The sequence below is a fragment of the Ctenopharyngodon idella genome, chromosome 20 (genome assembly GCF_019924925.1).
Source record: "Ctenopharyngodon idella isolate HZGC_01 chromosome 20, HZGC01, whole genome shotgun sequence".
In the NCBI taxonomy this organism is placed as follows: Eukaryota; Metazoa; Chordata; class Actinopteri; order Cypriniformes; family Xenocyprididae; genus Ctenopharyngodon; species Ctenopharyngodon idella.
The window spans coordinates 22,225,746-22,245,950 of record NC_067239.1 but is presented as its reverse complement, the minus strand read 5'-3'; the positions used below and the strand labels follow the sequence as shown (position 1 = coordinate 22,245,950).

Genomic DNA, 20,205 nt, shown 5'->3' with positions numbered 1-20,205 from the left:
AACTCTTTGTATTTTTTCTTTGCTAATACAATTACTTTCTGTCTCACTGCAGAGAGCATCATAAAAGACAAAGAGTTTGAGGTGATGATGCAGATCGACTGTGAGGTCATGGACACCAGGATCCTCCACATCAAGTCGTCTAGTATTCCACCCATCTTGCGGGTAAATCAGACGGACACAGGCTCTTTCTATCACGCGGCCCCCAGCAATAATCAGCCCGCGGCCCCAGTTGGAGTCCTCATGGGTTCTTCTTAGTTCCAGCAATCCACTAACCACAAAAAATGAATTGATTTGTTGTGAATTAGCCAGTTTTCCAACCATCAGCTATTTGGTTACATAATAAGCCTCTCCTTTTCTTTTTTGGGACTTTCTATTCGAGTGGCAAATGAAGATCTTGGTAATCTTCTACCAAGATCCTCAAGATAATTGATCAACTCTTGCAGTCACCTCTTCAAAATGCATCTAGTGGGCCATTCAGTACTAATGAAAGTCAGATTACTGTCTTTATTCCATTGTTTCCAGAGACCACTGTTACACATCTATCATCAAAGGCATCTACATTTACATTTATGTATTTGACTGAAGTGCTTTCAAGATATACATGTCTTTTCAGTTTGTGTGTGCCCTAGACATTGAACCCACAACCTTAGGGTTGTTGGTGCCATACACTGCCAACAGGAGCATTCATCTACCAAATCTCCCAAACCAAAGTGCGATCGGGCTCGATTATTGAATTCTTCTCTGCTATATGTGGTAGCTGTCAGGGACTTGTCTTTGATTTAGTTTGCACTGTGCTTATTTTGTTTTATAAAATTTATTGAAATATTTATGAAGATTTGTACCTTGCTTGTCTGGTGGACCTTTAATGGTCATATTCAGCTAATTATTCTTCAATACTACTATCCTCAAACGTGAGTTTTGTGTTTTTTGTTTTGTTTTTTTTGCTTTATGACGTAACTATTGAATAGAAAAGTAAGAAAATGGATTATTTCCATTTTGAGTCTGTGACATTTTGTATAATTTGCTTGCATTTTTCATTCTTCTGATTCTGCACAGTGATAAATATATCAACAACAACAAAAAAAAGTGTAAAAGAAGATACAGTATTTAGATAATACTTCTGTCTTATGTTTAGTCTTTGAAGGTTAATCATTTTTGACTAATTCTAATTGAAATAGCAGTTTGGGGTTAGGGTTCAGGCTACATCTGTCAGTTCTTTTTAATATATTTTATGCCCTCATGTTCATCTTAGTGGGTTTAAATGAGGTGTACTTGACATAAATTCAGTTCTTAACATAACACCGTTTAATTTGAAGTTTTAGGAGACACACAATTATTAATGCTAATATTTTACCTTGTCTGTCCTTGTACACTATGTATTTGTCTCTGTTATTCTGGCCTATTTAGATGTTTGCTCGTTTCTTGTTAAGGATGCTGTGGTCAGTTATCATTTTGAAAGCAGTGTGCTCATTAGCTTGTCCTGTCCAACCTGTTTTCACTTTCAAAGAACCATTCCCCTTCAAAGACAAACTTACATGTGCTGACCAATCACCATTAGAACTCCTCTAAGAGGGGGGGTTGTAGGATTCTTCATAATTTGAATTTCACAAATTATAAAAACTCAGGTGAAGCTTTGTTCTCCAAATGTGAATGATTTATTAGAATATTTTAGTGAGAGAAAATATCACATTTCAACCTTGGCATTGCAGTAGAAATGTCTTTGTTGTGTTCCTAATTAATACTCTTTAATTTCATCAAATCCCTTTTTCTTTTTGAGCAATGTTTTTATGTTGAATCTATTTTCTGTATCTTTTTGTTTGTTTGTTCACACAGTGAAAGAAATGAAAGCAATTTTGTAACAATGCAAAGTAATAAACACTGGACTGAAGGGTGTGGGTGAATTGTGTGCATCTTTGGTTGTCAGGGCGCAGACAGAGTCCCAAGTCTGAATTTGCTCTCTGAAATTGAGGGTTTGTATAAATGTGGGGTCTGAAGTGCTGTAACGTGCTGATTATAGGTCATTTCAAAGGCTGGGGTAAACAATGTTTTTGGGTTCAACTATGGTAGATGTGTTTTGTTTGTCTAGATTTACTTCTGTGGATCAAGGGGTTTATAGTGTAACATTTTGCTCTTATGTAAGTGTCCAGTGAGAAGGTCTTTGGTGAGACTGCACTCGCTCGACATCTTCAATATGAAGAAAGACCAATGCCATAAATCTTAATTCAACTCATTTTATTGTAACCATTTTTCTGAGTCTGACAGATTTAAATTTCATAAGTGCTAGAAGAGTTTCAGATGAAATTGCAATAAAATATGCATAAAAGATTACGAACAGTACTGTAATTTGATAAAATGTATCAAGCGTACTGATGAAATAAAACAACACAATGGAAATGTGCCCCAAACACTGTCTACTCTTGCTTTTACTAAAACGATTGAGTTGCAAACTTAATTTTTTTATATGCATGTGATAGTTTGTAAAAAAAACAAACAAACAAACTTTGAGATATGTTTATGAAAATACAAAATGTATTTTTTACATTCATCAATCCCATGGTTTTAGCTTTTATATTACAGTATATACAATGTATTCTACTGGATTTAAGAATACAACACCTCAAAACTTCTTCATAATTCTGCCAGCCCTACAGGAGGTACAGCTATAAACAAAAGGAGGTCCGTTTTCATAGTGCAAAAGCAAGCGGCAATATCTAAAGAAATGACTGTCAATGCAAACTGCATAAAGCTGCATTATTTGCATGTCATTAAGAAATTCAATTAATGTTTTTCTTAGTTTTCACCATAAATGTAAAGATATGGGTCCATTTTTACACTTTGAAAACATAACAGCATATTAATAAGTACATTAAACTACATGGAGTTAATAAAAGCTGAGTGAACTGATCCACAATCCACAAACACATTTCTTCTATTCTGTGCAAAGAACGTATATGCTCTGCCGTCAGGGTCTACAGCGGGTCTACATAAGCAAACTGAACATTATAAGTGACCTGATGTCCGTTATCCCAGGCGTACAGCACCCTCTCCTTGGGGTTGTAATCGATCTGAGTGATGTAAGTATAGTTGTTGCTAAAAGGCAGGTGAGGGATCACCTGAGTGTTGGTGTGGGTGTCGAAGGCGTAGGATAAATTGGTGTCGTACTGATTGTAGCTCTCCGTCGCGTAAAGAACACCACATACGATGAAGCAGTTACCGTAGCGGTTGCGCCGGAGCCCGGTCCTCCAGGTGGTTTCACGCTTCATGCTCAGATCACTAGGGTTCAGACGGCTCAGGACGATCACTTCCTGCAAGAAGCCTTCATCGTCCAGAGCTGGGTAGATCACCCAAAGTCCGCTCTCATCGACGGCCAGATCCATGTCTGAGTTTCCTCTCCATCTCCACGCAGACACGTCATCATTATCAAACACCGCATCGTGCAGCATGGTCCAAGCAGCCACATAACGCAACCGCAGGTCGTACTTAATAATGTCTCGAGAGAATGCACGGTTGTAATAGAAAGCACCTTTGTAGACCACGTGGCCAGTGCCGATCCAGTTATAAGGCAGCTTGTAGGAATTAGTGATGCGGCCTTGAATGAAAGTAAGTAAGCAAAATAAGTAAAATTGCTTATTTACAATGTTAATCCGAATTTAAGAGATATACCTTGTTTGAAGACATCCATGTTGCGGAATTCCAGTAGGTTGTTGCCATAGTAATAGTTTGTGACATAGATCTTGTCATCTTGAGCCAGCGGATCCTTCATCCAAGCGCCCTCATTACGACCATATGTGTTGTGTGTGACGGGCTCTGAAATTGTGGCCAAGGTGTCCTTACACATTCCTGAAAAAAAAAAAAAAAACCAGACCATTCACAATTACGTTGGTTTTAATCATTTTAAAATAATGAATTTAACTCTGACATTAATTGTATGGAAGCTTGTTTCCGCCACTGAATAAAAAATAAAAAGGTATAATTGTGACTTTTTATCTCGCAATTCTTTTTTTCTCAGAATTGCATGATATAAACTCGCAATTCTAACTTTATAACTTACAATTCTGACTTTATAACTCGCAATTGTGAGTTTATATCTCACAATTCTGACTTTATAACTCACAATTGCAATTGTGTGACTTGCAATTCTGACTTATTTTCTCAGAATTGTGAGTTAAAGTCAGAATTGTGAGATATAAACTCACAATTGTGAGTTATAAAGTCAGTCTTTTTTTCCTCAGAATTGGACTTTATAACTCGCAAAAGTTTTTTTGCACAATTTAGAGATATAAACTCGCAATTCTTATTTTCTCAGAATTGCATGAAAGAAACTTGCAATTCTGACTTTTTTAACTCACAATGTGAGTTTATATCTCACAGTTCTGACTTTATAACTCACAATTGCAATTGTGTGACTCGCAATTCTGACTTATTTTCTCAGAATTGTGAGTTAAAGTCAGAATTGTGAGATATAAACTCACAATTGTGAGTTATAAAGTCAGTCTTTTTTTCCTCAGAATTGGACTTTATAACTCACAATTGCAAGTTTTTTTGCACAATTTAGAGATATAAACTCGCAATTCTTATTTTCTCAGAATTGCATGAAAGAAACTTGCAATTCTGACTTTTTTAACTCACAATGTGAGTTTATATCTCACAGTTCTGACTTTATAACTCGCAATTGCAATTGTGTGAATTGTGTGACTCGCAATTCTGACTTTTAGCAGAATTGTTATAATGTATTGGACTTTATAACTCGCCATTGCGAATTTATATCTCACAATTCTGAGAAAATAAGTCAGAATTGCGAGTTTATATATCGCAATTGTGAGGAAAAAAGTGAGAATTGCAAGAAAAAGTATATGAAAAGAAAAAGTATAAGAAAAGTTTATATCTCGCAATTCTGACTTTATAACTCGCAATTTTGAGTTTATAATTCACAATTCTGACATAATTCGCAATTCTGGCTTTATTTCTCACAATTGCGAGTTTATATCTCGCAATTTTGAGAAAAGAAGTCAGAATTGTGAGATAATGTCGCAATTACCTTTTTAATTTATTGATGGAAACAAGCTTCCATAAATTTAACTCTGATTTAAGTAATAATGGAAAATGTTTTGCATATATATATATATATATATATATATATATATATATAACATAAATACATTTTTACATATAATTTAAAAAAAGTATTAAAATTAAAAATGTAAAAAATAAAACAATTGTTTTATTAAAATAAAATGAAATAAACAAGAACATCATAAAGCTATACCTGACTTCTTTTGAGGTTCCTCTCCAAAGTTCTGTTCTACCACAGTTTTTACAGCTCTCTCTCCTTCCGTCTGCTCCCTTCCCACTACCTCTTCCTCTTCATCCCAGCTTATGCTATACTTGCGTTTGCCAGGTTTGCTTGTGGTTGTTGTTGTAGTAGTTTCTGTAGTTGTCATCAAAGACGCCACTGAGGTTAATGTCTGTTTAGGACTAATCTTGGGTAAGTAGGTAACTGTCTTGCTTTCAGTGACATGTGGCGTCGTCACAGTGGTGGCAGCTGGGCTTGTGTGAGCAGTTGATCCCAATGAGCTTTCTGTGACTGTTAAAGTGTTTGAACGAGGAGTTGGTGATGGTGTTAATCTTTTAAGTGTGCTTTCAGAATAAAAAAAAGGTTTACCAGTGTGAGAGACATCTTTTTTAAGATTTTCTTTGGTAACAGTCCCACTTTCGGTTACAGAAGATACAGATGTTTCCTTTTCAGCAGTCCTGTTGGTCTGGTCTGTCACGGTTGGCTCTTCAGCCACCACTTTAGCAGCAGCTGCTGTGACTGACACATTTGTTTTTATGTGGCCCAAATTGGATGACCTGACCAACATGTTTTGAGCTTGTCTTACAGATGGAGTTGTGGGCTCCACGTCGCTTGCCTCCATTTTGTTGACGATGGTTTGAGGTTTGGTATGTTCCTTGGGGATGGTGAGTTTCAAATTATCCATCACAGCAGGTGTCGGTGTGGTTCTCTCTTCTCCTGTAGAGTTGTCAGTGGAGGAACGACTGGTTTGAGTCTGAACGGATATCGGTTCAGTAGGTGTTTTAATCGGTAGGGCAGAGTCTAACAGTCCAGTAAATGGAGTTTGAAGACCATTTTGTGCATCTCCCCCTTTTGAAACCTCACTCTTGGGTTTGGGTCGGACAGACCACGCCCTGATAACCGGCCTAAAGTGGCGTGCTTTGTGATGAAGGAGCTGCTCGTCGGCAAAGAGATCAATTGGGCTGTCACCACTCTGATTATCATATACTGCAATGAAGAACAAAACATTTTAAATAGTAGCCTAAACAAAAAGAATTCAAACTTCTCTTTCTGAGAACTTTCAATTAGGGCTGCACGATATATCAAAATAAAATCTATATCGCGATATGGCTTAGTGCGATTGACAAACCGCGCAGGCTGTGATTTAATTAAGTAAATATATATGCTACTGGTTTCAAAGTGAAGCACATCATTCATGATAGAGTTATTCACAGTCTCAGATCAGCTTGGTTTATTTATTGTGAATGATTAATTCTTTCCAAATAGAGCTATTCAAGTCAGTTTTTTTTCCAATATCGTACAGCCCTCCTTTGAATGTAGATTTTGAAACCACACAGTTATACTTACAGTTCTCCTCTGTGTCTGTCTCATCCACCGGGTCAGATTTATAGTATGTGATCCCCCTAACAATTATTTTTGGCTGCTTCTCCCTTCCTTGGCGTTCTTGTTCTTGCAAAGCTGCGACGGCCTTGTTTAAGTCTGATCCGCTTCTCTTCAGAAGATTTCCCACAAACTTTTCTTCATATTTACTCTAAGCACATCAAAGGACACTGTGATACTACAGCCATTAAGACATGATTCTTAAAGGGTTAGTTCACCCAAAAATGAAATTTCTGTCAATTATTCACCCTCATGTCTGTCCACACCCGTAAGACGTTCGTTAATCTTCGGAACACAAATTAAGATATTTTGATGAAATCCGAGAGATTTTTTTTTATCCTCCATTGAAAGCAATGAAATTACCACATTCAGTGTCCAGAAAAGTAGTAAAAAAAAATAGTTAACATGACTACGGTGGTTCAACCTTAATGTTATGAAGCGACAAGATTACTTTTTGTGCACAAAAACAAAACAAAAATAACTTTATTCAACAATTTTTCCTCTTATCTGTCAGTCTGTTACACGAATGTAAACACGGAAATGCAGTGCTGCGTTTCCGTGTTTACATCCGAGTGCCAGCTCATTATTGGCCAGCTTCACATGCATGCCTCGTGCTGCTCACGTGAACAGGCGTCGGCCAACACTGAGCCACCGTTCGGATGTAGAACCTGGAAGTGCTGCAACAAAAATAGTGTAGCAGAATGAGAGGGGAGAGACGAATTTGTTGAATAAAGTCATTATTTTTGTTTTGTTTTTGCACTCAAAAAGTATTCTCATCGCTTCATAATATTAAGGTTGAACCACTGCAGTCACGTTGACTATTTTAACAATGTTTTTTATTTCTTTTCTGGACATTGAATGTAGTAATTTCGTTGCTTTCAATGGAGTATAAAAAAAACCTCTCGGATTTCATCAAAATATCTTAATTTGTGTTCCGAAGATGAATGAAGGTCTTACGGATGTGGAACGACATGAGGGTGAGTAATTAATGACAGAAATTTCATTTTTGGGTCAACTAAACCTTTAACCCTCCATTGAAAGCTCAGGTAAACAAAACTTAGAAGATCCAAAAAGGTTCAATAAATGATTCATGAATATCTTAATTTGTGTTTAACCAAAGTCTTATAGGTTTGAAAAGAAATAAGGACATGAATGATGACAGAATTTTCATTTTGGGGTGAACTATCCCTTTAAAAGATTATTATATAGATCATCTGTTTTGGATATTTGATAGTCCAAGTCATTTGGCTCTTTTCATGCCAACTTATGTAAGAGTTGACAGCGGGATAAATTAGTAAGAGTTTCAAATCACAGCATGAGGTCACTTTTGACTCCGAGACAGAGATCCTAAGTAAATAAATAAACGTCCGCAGCAGGTGGGCCATTTTACTTCGAGGCTTAGCATAATGTTTGGATTGTTCCATTGTTACGCATTGGACATTATAATTATGTAATGCAGCATTTGTTTTAAATAGCACCTCCCACCTCTAAGTGTTGAAAAGCAGCTGCTTCATCATTCTGCTCCCTCAAACTCGTTCTCTCCTCTTGCAGTTGATTTGTAGGCGAGGATGTGGGCGGCTGTGGACTTGGAGAGGTGCTCCTTGTGTTCGACTTTTCCTCTGTTTGGTTGTTTAAGACCATCTGTCAATAATAAAACACATCAATAATATGTTTAATAAGTATAAGATAGGAAAACAACGGAAACAACACTTACTTTTTCTATTGTGTCCATGCGATCAAGAAGCTTTGTGGTGACTGAGTGCAATTTCAATAGGTCCATGCCATAGAAAGAACCCTCCAGCAATTCCAGTATAGTTGACAGCTGTAACGATGAAGTAAATTCCATCATGGCAAGAGCTGGTTTTATTTAAGAGTAGGAAATGTTATGCATTCTTATCCTGCCATATTCTGGTCTATAAGATCCAATTTCAGATACTATGGTCACCTTGACATTATCTTTCCCAGCCTGTTGCAGCTTCTTCAAACGGTAGTCACCCTCACAAGGGTTTAGAGCCGACGGAGGTGCAATGCATTCACATTTGCAGTGGGGTCCTGATGTGATGGTCTCCACCGTATAGAAATCCTGAGGCGTCGCGTGACCATCCCGGATCCGCTGGCACGCGCTCGCGCTCAGAGGTCTGACAACACATTTACAGCCACAGTCAGAGCCTTCCGAAAGCGCTTTCACTTTGTCATAATCACCCAGCAGCTACAAAGAAAAGAGGACGGATGCATTTTCCAGCAAGCAAAATCACCGCACTTTGTTGCAATGTAACATGTCTGACTGTCGTTGTTTGTATGTTTTTTTTTTTTTCAATTACCAACGTTGTCTATTAAAAGGTTAGTTCACCCAAAAATGAAAATAATTAATTTATTACTCACCCTCATGTCGTTCTACACCCCTAAGACCTTTGTTCATCTTCGGAACACAAATTAAGATATTGTTGATGAAATCCGATGGCTCAGTGAGGCCTCTTGAGAGCAAAGCCATTGAAACTCTCAAGATCCATAAAGGTACTAAAAACATATTTGAAACAGTTCATGTGATTTCCGTGGTTCTATCTTAATATTATAAAGCGACAAGAATACTTTTTGTGCGCCAAAAAAAAAAAAAACGACTTTTCAACTATCTAGTGATGGGCCGATTTCAAAACACTGCTTCATGAAGCTTCTTAGTTTTATGAATCTTTTGTTTTGAATTAGTGATTCGGATCTGCTATCAAACGGCTAAACCTCTGAAATCAAGTGACTTTGGCGCTCCGATCCACTAGGCGTTTCTCAATGTCAAGGATACTTCCTTGGCAGGACTGGTCCTTCCAAGTCACTTCCTTCAGAGGCTAGGCGAGGCTCCTCTTTAGCATTCGGAGAACACGTAAATGGAACAGACTAGCAAGTGCACGTCATTGCGTCATTACGTCAGTGAAAAGGCAACCAAGCTAACAATTGTTAAATGACGGTCCGGTTCAGTTAGCCATCAATAATGTAATTTGTATTTGTATAATTTATAATATCAATACGGTATAATTTGTACTGGCATTTAAACGTTAAACTTTATTTATCTGACATATTTACTACAGTTATAACAAATGTTTGGTAACGTAAATATACTTACATTTGAAAGCATATTGCCCGCTAACGTCCGACATTTTTTTTTAAATTTTTTGAACAAGATCGCAAAGCTGCGCGCATAGGATTGTGGGTGATTTGAGAGCGCGAAGGCTACACATATGCATCCTTTCCTGTATATGGGATATTTTTCGAACGAAGGACTCAGTCCTTGTTTGAAATTCCGAGGATCTTCGACATTGGAACAGTCCTTCGAAGGATGTCGATGAAATTCTGGCTTCCGAGGATCCTTCCTTGACATTGAGAAACGCCTACTGATTCGATTCGTAAAGCTCTGAAGCAGTGTTTTGAAATCGGCCCATCACTAGATATTGTTGAAAAGTCGTTATTTTTTTGTATTTTTTTTTTTTGTATTAATAGTATTATTTATAGTATTAAGATAGAACCACTGAACTCGCATGAACTGTTTTTAGTAGCCTACCTTTATGGATCTTGAGAGTTTCAATGGCTTTGCTCTCAATAGAGGCCTCACTGAGCCATCGGATTTCATCAACAATATCTTAAATTGTGTCCCGAAGATGAACGAAGGTCTTACGGGTGTAGAACGACATGAGGGTGAATAATAAATTACATTATTTTCATTTTTGGGTGAACTAACCCTTTAATTTACCTGGAACATTTATAGTAACTTTCATTAATAACATTAACAAACTTCTTCACATTAAAAACAATGTGCGAATTATGCAATTTTTTGAAGACTTTAATAAAGTTTTTTTCGTAAGCAGCCCAATTTTCTGTTCGTCTCGCGGAACTGAATTGTCACCGCTGGGACAACTAGCAAAACTATGTTAAAGTTTTTAAACAAATCAAAATTTTACAATATACGTCTATACGATAAACAATGTCAGTAGGCTACTTGTTTTTTTTTTTTTTTTTTTTTGTAGGCTACCGTCCGATACGATCGATCCAGCAGCCTACTGTTGCTATGGTTACTTCCTCAGGAAAAACCAATTCCCTGGAGAACCCAACGCCTAATATAGCTTATAGCCTTTAGTATGCACTGACATTTTGAACTTTTATTTCAAAAATGCTGTTGAGACGAACCAAAAACTGCATAATTTTCAGATTCACACACTTCATGTCTATATTTGATACATATGTTTTTTCATATTCTTATATGCTACTCTTACTTCAATTTAGGCTACATCAAAAACCAAAATGTAAGTATTATGCGGAGATTGTTAACTTATTAATGAAAGTTATGACGTGTAACTAATATAGGCTAAATAAACTGAAGTGGAATATCATATCAAACGCTGGTGAAAAGTAGGCTCTTACCTTACTTAATATATTTTCATAATTATCTCTTTCAACTTGCATTGTGTCATTTTGTTCCTTTGTGTTCTCCAGAAGTCGCTGGTGTGATTTCGGAGCTGCTGAAGTGAGAGCGAATGCCATGAGCCATAAAACGCACCAACTTCCCATCTCGGTCATGATGCAAGGTGTGAGATATATTCCCTTCAAACATATGGCACTTCAGATTGTGCGTTCTAATTGGGCTTTTCCTCTTCAAAAACGATACACCGTCAAACACATCTCCATTTGCACTGCCCTCCAGGTGAAATAACTGAAGCGGGATGAGGTTTTGCAAAAGTCCAGAAGAGGTAAAGTCCAGATGAGGGCAGGTGCCTGGTCCTCAGCATGAATCTGGTTTGAGAAGAAGCAGCAGTGACGTGACATTTGAGCTGAAATGAGGGGGCTGGATGGAGAGACGCACAGCACGCTGAACGTTGCGCGTGCCTTATATTTCTAGTCATCATAACTATAGACCTACCGTAATCCAAACCTTTTTTTATTATTATTTTGGAAAAAGAAAACCAAAACAACTTTTTTTTTTTTTTTTTTTGCTCTAGAGACCAGTCATAAGAATAACATTTTTTAAAAACATTTTTCACCCTTAATACTCGTTGTTAGTGATTAAACTTTATGTGAACATTATAAATTATTTATGAGGAACAGAATAAACATTTACAGTGACAGCAGAATGGAGCGCAACCTGTGCAATGACGTCAGCTACTATAGGGAATATCGCAGTTAGATCTAATAATGACCCAACAACCCCCAAATATTATTTCTTTTGTTTTAGTAAATATGTCTATTTTACGCAAGAAGTGAGAATAAAACGTTGGTTTCAACTTTTTTCTGTTCCTAAAAGTTTAGCTAGATCAGAAACATCACAATTTAAGTGTTACAGCGCCACCTACTGTATGTTAAGTCAACCAGAAGATTATGCATACAAATACGCAGTACAAGTTCGTTCCCCTCTGCAAATGGCAGGTGTTAGACTACTATCAACCACTAGTGGTCAGTGTTGCTCCATATTACTGCGTGACTAGACTCAGAATCATCCCACTCTGAAGTTTTTACTGAAGTTAACCCTTTCATTTCCACAGAGCTCACACAAGTAACTGAAATGAAAACTGCTTTCACATTGACCAAACGATCCAGACTCTTACAACAAACAGGCACCAAGGGCACCAATATGAAAAAACAGGCTCCAGACTAGACAGCAACAAGAAGAAAAGCAAAAAAAGAATAACCAATAATAGCAGCTACAGTAGGCCTATTTCTAGTATTTTATTTGTAAAACTATTTAATAATAATAATAATAATAATCTATTATTACTATTGTTGTTGTTGTTTTTATTATTAATAAATATTATATTTATTTTAAATGATTTTTCTAACAAATAATATAGTATATTTTGTATATAGAACTGCACAACTGTATATATATAGCCTACCAATGCAACCACTAGTTAAAAAGAATATATGAATCCACTCTCTCTCTATATATAGTAATCATACTTAATAATAATACTTTACATAATTATACAACATTTCTGCTAAAATAAAATTATTACTAGGCTACAGAACACTTTTGTCAGCTGATAATTTATCAAATGACACCAGCCTATTCTCACGCAACTCCGTCCGTTTGTGTAGTACTATCAAGATTATATACATACATATACACATTTTTTTTCTTTTTTTTTTACGTGTTGAACTATATGAATGGTCCTTTGTCTCCCTGATTCACTTAAGCTTTATAAGTTGACTGGCCCTTTAAGAAGCGTCGCCTGTGTTTTCACTACTACACGACAACACAATACAGCAGCACAACACAAGCCTCTGAGAAGTGAAACAGTCCATCCATCCACAGGCTGCATATCCGTTTCAGTAACATTTAGTTTTTACTGTAACGATGTAGTTAATGACAGAGGAATGCGTTAAGACTCTATTATCATCGTTAGCTTAGCTTACTTTCATCATAAGCAAAGGGAGATTCTAGTAGTGGCTAACGGCTATCAGCTCCAACAACATAGGTTAACTAAAGATGTGCAAATAATAGTGATGCTCCTCCACCGTGTATGACCAAAGGTACTATCGAGCGGTAACAGGACTGGTAGGAATCGACGTCAAAATGATGAAGAAAAAGAAGTTTAAGTTCAGAGTGGATTTTGAGCTTGACGAGCTGTCGTCGGTTCCGTTCGTGAACGGAGTTCTGTTCTGTAAAGTCCGACTGCTCGACGGCGGGTTCTCGGAGGAGTCATCGCGGTAAGGAGGCTGTGAAATGTGGAGGGATAAAGATGTTATTATTATGGGAATGGGTGATATTGGGCTGCTTTATAAAGCATAACCAAAACATATATTCTTATTCAGAATCAGATATTAGTGTACATATAGTACACATATTCAGAGCTGTGGGATAAAAGGGTTTGTGTTTCTTAAAGATTGTTAGTTTTTTTACATTCGTATTTAAGGTGTATAATTGTACATGATTTATGTCAAGACTTAAGTCGACACTTTTGTGTTTTTGATTTTGTAGGTATGATAATTTCAAAGCGTTTTAAATGGTGACTTCATATTATGTCATTTTAGACTAGTATAGTAAGATTATTTTACATACAATGTCTATATTATGGTGTATTTGCTCACAATGAATTTATTTAAAATAGATTTTAGCCAACTTTAGGTGTCAAAAACCTTGTCCAAACTACTCAAACATCAGCATGTAAGTTGTACTTTAGTATAAAAAGGAAGTTTAAACCTTCATACTTTGAATATTACACCTTGCATGACCTACATGACTTCCCAAGAGGAAAAGAAAAAGAAAGCTGAAATGTCATTTGTGTAAAATATTAGTTGGATAAACAGTTTACTTGTCTTTTATTAATAATTGCAATATATTAACCACATCATGTGCGCTGTGTGCGCTTCTTTTTAAAGCAGTTCTTGTGCTGAGTCACTTCAGGCCATGCATTAAAACTGTATATATACATGTATGTGTGTGTGTGTGTGTGTTTGATGTGTGAATGAGCTGTGCTGTTCTCAGACCTGCACAAAGGTTGACCTCCATGCAGGATATTAATTCATCACGTCTGAGTGGGCGGATTTAAATGTAGAGCAACGAAGAGAACTGTTCAGTGTTACAGATTATTACTGCATGATAAATGTCTTGTAAATGTGACAGTCAAGTGCTGGACCCTGGACTGCAGTATTATGTTAAATTTATTTATGCATTTGACATAAAGATAATTTTATCCAAAGTAACTTACAGGGGTTGGACAAATGAAACTGAAACTCTGACCAATATAGTGTTGGATGTTTCATGCCTATATGTGTGCAGCCTGGTGGCCAATCTTCATTGATTTCACATTCCATCAGTAAACACAGAATGTGAAGTTTGAATTAGCACTGCAATAGCACAGCTGTACATAAGATATTGCAATCCACACAACATAATGGGAGACATATCAGAGTTCAAAAGATGACCTATTGTTGCTGTGCATCTCACTGGCTCATCAGTGATCAGTACAGCAAGTCTTTGTGGTGTATAGAGAGCTATGCTATCCAGGGTAATGTTGGCTTAACACCACATAGGACAAACCACATCCAACAGGAGTACCTGTCGACACAAAAGGAAGTGTCTGAAAAAGGATGTCCAGCTACTAACCCGGGGTGCATTTCCCGAAGCCAACTATGGTTGCAAGTTCCATCAATACCAACACAATTCAATGGAACTTGTGAACATACTTGGCTAACAGTGCTTTTGGGAAATGCACCCCGGATTGTAAACAAAAAAAACATTAAAACCACAGCTGCCCAACTCAATGCAGAATTAAATGTGCACCTCGACTCTCCTGTTTCCTCCAAAACTGTTTGTCAGAAGCTCCGCAGAGTCAATATTCATAGTTGGGCTGCTATAGCCAAACCTTTGGTCACTCGTGCCACTCGGTTTCATTGGTGTCAACATTGCAAATCTTAGGCCGTGGACAATGTGAAACACGTATTGTTGATGAGTCCATCTTCACTGTCTTTCCCATATCTGTGGGAGTTGTGTAGAAGCCCCAAAGAGGCTTAACACCCAGACTGTTGCGTGTTTAGTGAAGCTCAGGGGTGGATCAGTGATGGTTTGTGCTGCAATATCATGCCATACCCTACTGTGCATGATGGGCGCGTCACTGCCAATGTCTACCGAACCATTCTGGAGGACCATGTGCAAATAATGGTTCAAACATTGTACCCTGAAGGGGGTGCCGTGTATCAGCATGATAAATGCACCAATACACACAGCAAGACTTGTGACAGAATGGTTTGATGAACATGAAAGTGAAGTTGAACATCTCCCATTGCCTACACATTCACCATATCTAAATATTTCTGAACCACTTTGGGGTATTTTGGAGGATCAAGTCATAAAACGTTTTCCTCCACCAGCATCACGTAGTGACCTGGCCACTGTCCTGGAAGAGGAATGGCTCAAAATCCCTCTGGCTACTGTGCAGGACTTTTTATCTGTCATTCCCAATATGAACTGATGCTGTATTGGCCGCAAAAGGAGGCTCTACAGCTGGGGTGTCCAACCCTGCTCCTGGAGAGCTACCGTCCTGCAGACTTCAGTTTCAACCCTGCTCCAACACACCTGTCTGTATTTATCAAGCAACCCTGAACACCTTGATTAGCTGGTTCAGGTGTGTTAGATTGGGGTTGGAGCTGAAATCTGCAGGATGGTAGCTCTCCAGGAGCAGGGTTGGACACCCCTGCTCAACAGCATACTAATAAATTAATGTGGTCTAAAACCAGGTGTTTAAGTTTTAGTGTCCAACTCCTGTACATTGTATATTCAAGGTATACATTTTATTAGTTCATGCATTCCATGAGAAGCATAGCACCGTGTTCTACTGTTTGAGCTTTAGGAATATTGTGTCATTTATGTTTCTGTCCCTGTTTACTTCTTTATCAAATGTCTCAGTCTAAAAACAGACAGATTTTTTTGAAAGGCCATGTGGCATTGATCAGTTCTACATTAGCATCCAGCAGAGAGGAATGACTGCAACAACTAATTAATAATGATAAAATCAATAATGAAAAGTATTGACAGGTAATTTTATTGTTGATTAGTCGGGTTTGATTTTTTAAAATTATTTATTTCTTTAGTTAAACTTTATGTTTTTCATATTTGAAACTATTTTTGCACACCACGTGTGTTACATTTATTATATAGACTTAAATGTGCACTGATCAAGATGTGGAATATCCAATTAATCAATAAATTGCATAAATAATTGTCAGATTAATTGTTCCCTACAAAACCTATTCATGCAAAATCAGCTGTCTTTTCCATCTCAGTTGAGACATCATCACAAACTCTTTGTCTGTGTTCTGCTGCAATGTTTGTCATTCACTCTCTTTTGGAGCTCCGCAATACAATGACTTCCCACAGTTAAATATTAATGTGTCAGGCAGTGAAAGTGGGCTGTCAAACTTCACAATGACAAATTCTTCTCACAATGACAAAGCAACTCTCCCACAATACATAAGCAAGTAGTTTATTCATCCATACAGAAAGAGAGCTGTATACTAAAACCGCAGCAGCTTAGATCTAGCTTGGGCTACATCAGGGTGTCTCTTTTCAGTTATACAGTTTGCAGGGAGTGTCTGAGGTTCGTGAGTTTATTTTCCCTCTAGGCTTGAGTTTGCCTCCATCCGCCTCCTTTTGAAGAACTCCTGTTTCATTGCAGACATCCTGTGGGAGAACCTAAGGAAGATGCACACAGAACCAAAGCACTCCTGCTCTCATTCGTTCAGATGACTTTGCCATGGCAACGACATATATTCTAAATACGGAAATCAGACCAGTGGCTTGTCATGGTTATGGTTCTGTATTACAATATTAGGCCTGTTGCACATTTTGGCATAATCAAGCCTATCAGTGAGATTTAACAGCTCGTTATTCTCGTGAGAGCAGTGATGCTAATGACTCTAGCACATGCATAATTGTGTCTAATGGACCAATTGGAAAAAAGTACTGTACCAGGAAGATAATAAAAGCAAGTATGGTAGATTGTTTTCATTTGCGCTAGTAATGCATGCCATTAGCACCTAATGCTACTGAATTCATTATGTTCTTTGTGTTTTCACATCATTAGTGCTTTGTAGGGAAGGTTATAATGAGTCATTGTGATGCTGAATTGTTCCAGTAAGCTCTGTGCTCCACCAATGGAGTCTATTATATCAGAGAGTCAGAGGCTAAACATTATTCATTATGTGATGGCTAGAAAGCAAAAGTCTAAATTTGACCTGTGGTGCAGTTATTACAAAGATGGAGCATCCTGTATCGATTTGAGCTCGGGCCTTGGCCGGGCTGTATGTCTGATTTATGAGTCTGCAGGTTTTCTTTTATAGTCTCACTGCCAGTAATTTGCCTATAATCATATTGGTTAGGAAAGGAGTCTTATTACCGGCATTATCATGTCCTCCTTTTATCATCACTTTGCAGCACCACCTTTGTGTTGGTGAGAAGAGGCAGAACTTTGGACTAATAATGGATGCTAAGGAGGAGTAATAACAGTTAAAATCAACATGAAATCGTAATGTAATATAATTTGATGGCATAATGATTAGTATTCTGTTTTGCTCAGAAATATGTCTTATTACAGAGGAAAATGGCTTGCTAAATTCATTTAGCATTGATTTTAACTTATCGTTAATGGGTCTTTTTGTAATATGCATGTCAAGAACTCAATTTATAAGTGAAATGCAGGTTGTTGTTTACACAGTGAGTACAGATCTGTAGAGCTTTATGGGCCATTTACACAACACTGTTTTCAACTAAAAACAGGAAACTTTTTATGCATTTACTCTATAATGGTGTTTTGGGGGCCTGAAAACGCAAACTTTTGAAAACGGGATTCAAAGTGCAAGTTTTTGAAAACAATATCAGTATCTTCTCCGTGTAAACTACAAAAACTCAAATTTGTGAACATGGTGACATCATACGCATGCGTATTGCGTGTTCAGTCTCTAGGCACGTAGTGTTTATTTACAAAGGGACATCGGCATCTACTGGCCTGGCATGCATAATACAGCGTTTTTAGTTGTTTTTGTGCATCCGTGTGAACGGGGATCATTTTGACAATGTTAAAAGAAGTACCCTTCGTACAGAGGGTTTTCAGTGCTGGCAAAGTTCTCTGAGGTCTTTCTTAGCACAGTAGTATAATTTACTTCTGCCCATCTATTGCGAATAAAAAGTGTGATATTTTGAGCATTACAGCCATTATGAATCAGCTGAACACGCTTTTGTTTCCTACATGTGTCATTGTGTTGTTAGTAAGGAGCTCTCACACTGTTTATTTCCTTAGAAACCATCCATGTTTAGTGGAATGAAAATCATTTCTTGTTGAGAGGGTAAATATATTGACGTTGTTTAGGGAAGTCTTTGGACTCTGCTGCTATGGTGAGAGAATCAGAGTTGAGGGTTTCATCCAGCTGTGGTTTATTCTGGTTCATGGAATAGAAGCTGTTTTTCACCCAATGACTCACTCGGCAGTAAGTTCAAGCCTTATGGTAGGGAATCTCCCCAGCTGGATGAGAGGTTCCTGATTATGTGTTATTTTGGCTGTGTTTCCCATAGACGTCATTGTGGACCGCTATGAAGTGACAGAATATGAGGAAAATGTGAGGATGTTTATGTAAGGGCAAGTGTAGTACGTGGTGTGGATTTTTTTTTTTTTTTTTTCTAGCAAAACCTGATCACACTTTAGATTAGGGTACACATTCACATTCTTAACTAGGAGTTTTCCCACAATAAACTCCTAATTAGCTGCTTATAGTAGTATAGTTGTAGTGGTTATGTTTAGGTATGGGTTAAGGTTTAGAATATGGTCATGCAGAATAAAGCATTAATATGTGCTCTGTAAGTACTAATAAACAGCCAATATGCTAGTAATATGCATGCTAAAAAGCAACTAGTTGAAGGTGCAATATGTACGAATTTTGCAGTAAAATATCCAAAAACCACTAGGCCAGTGTTATATATTATGTTCACTTGAGTACTTACAACATCCCAAATGTTTGCAACTATTTGTAAATCGTGAGAAAACTGCAATTTTAACCAAGGATCCAGGACGTGTGAGGAGTCGCCTGTCAATTGCGTCATACACGCGTTACCCTCGGTTTCCGGTTTTATTTTGTAGAAACCATGGAAACACCAAAGACGCTTAAATACATTACATGTTTTAATAGACAAGGGAACAACTGTTTTGATATATTTATAGACAGAAAACTAATTATTGTTATATAGCTCAACATGTTTAGTCTTATTGTTTAAATCTAATTTTCTTGATTTATTGCGAGTACCATGCTTTATCGTGCCTCCGAGAAAAACACTATTTTGTCAAGTAGCTAACATAGCATAATCAGATGCAGCTTTATTTTTAGTAACAGTAATACAGCATTTTCTCCATCATACAATACGTTTTAAAATTAATTGCATGCCATTTATCAACACGAGCCATCCAGCATTTAATATGATATTCTAAAATCGATGATATGACCAGAAAAGCGGAAGCAGCGCCGGCGACTGTGGCATAATAAAAGTTCTGCTGCTCGTGAGGTGTGTGTTGCGCAATCGCTCCAGCGGCCTCGTGCAGTTCCCACAACACTCGGTCCTGCTCTGCTTCACACTACAGTAATGTTAATAATCGCATCCATGAACATGATTTCTTCCCGAGTCCTATCCCAATTCTTTTCCACCGGCTGTTGAGGTGAAGACCATTGTGACACTGAAGACTGGAGTAATGATGCTGAAAATTGAGCTTTATCATCACAGGAATAAAATAAAATATATAGAAAAGAGTTATTTTAATTTGTAATAATATTCACAGTATTACTGTTTTGACTATATTTTTGATCAAATAAATGCAGCCTTGGTGAGCATAAGAGACTTCTTTTACTGACCCCAAACAGTAGTATATATATGTTTTTAATTAAAGATTTATTTATTAATATATGGTACACATTCCCTCAGTACCACCGACATTTTATTCAGATGTGAAAATCTAGTTTTACAACTAGATTTTCAAGGGCACAACCTTCCATTTATCATGCAGTCTTTGAGTTAG

The 20,205-nt window shown here is 37.3% G+C and overlaps 3 protein-coding genes across 6 annotated transcripts in view; 2 read left to right on the top strand and 1 right to left on the bottom strand.

The window, feature by feature from the left end:
- The window catches only part of atf6 (activating transcription factor 6), a 38,501-nt gene extending 36,613 nt beyond the window's left edge, over nt 1-1,888 (top strand). Inside the window, exon 16 of the mRNA XM_051876182.1 lies at nt 53-1,888. Within this exon, the coding sequence (XP_051732142.1) occupies nt 53-255 (203 nt within the window). The 3' untranslated portion in view covers nt 256-1,888. The remainder of the gene's footprint in view (nt 1-52) is intronic.
- Nucleotides 1,889-2,217: 329 nt separating this feature from the next.
- On the bottom strand, nt 2,218-11,789 carry olfml2ba (olfactomedin-like 2Ba). Of its 3 annotated transcripts, XM_051876180.1 has the most exons (9): nt 11,078-11,789; nt 8,619-8,882; nt 8,388-8,495; nt 8,159-8,314; nt 6,641-6,824; nt 5,663-6,280; nt 5,267-5,584; nt 3,664-3,840; nt 2,218-3,589 (listed from the first exon to the last, which is right to left on the bottom strand). In XM_051876180.1, exons 1-9 carry the CDS (start codon nt 11,231-11,233, stop codon nt 2,970-2,972), a joined length of 2,601 nt encoding a protein of 866 aa, XP_051732140.1. In that variant the 5' UTR covers nt 11,234-11,789; the 3' UTR covers nt 2,218-2,969. The 3 variants fall into 3 exon arrangements, with proteins under 3 accessions (XP_051732140.1, XP_051732139.1, XP_051732141.1); XM_051876179.1 differs by having other exon boundaries at nt 5,267-6,280; nt 11,078-11,779; XM_051876181.1 differs by having other exon boundaries at nt 5,267-6,280; nt 8,619-8,811; nt 11,078-11,221.
- A 1,079-nt stretch (nt 11,790-12,868) lies between these two features.
- fam102bb (family with sequence similarity 102 member Bb) overlaps nt 12,869-20,205 on the top strand; it is a 24,221-nt gene continuing 16,884 nt past the window's right edge. The window contains exon 1 of one of the 2 annotated variants that reach the window (XM_051876186.1): nt 12,869-13,357. In XM_051876186.1, the coding sequence (XP_051732146.1) occupies nt 13,224-13,357 (134 nt within the window). In that variant the 5' untranslated portion in view covers nt 12,869-13,223. The remainder of the gene's footprint in view (nt 13,358-20,205) is intronic. The other variant, XM_051876187.1, reaches the window with a different exon arrangement.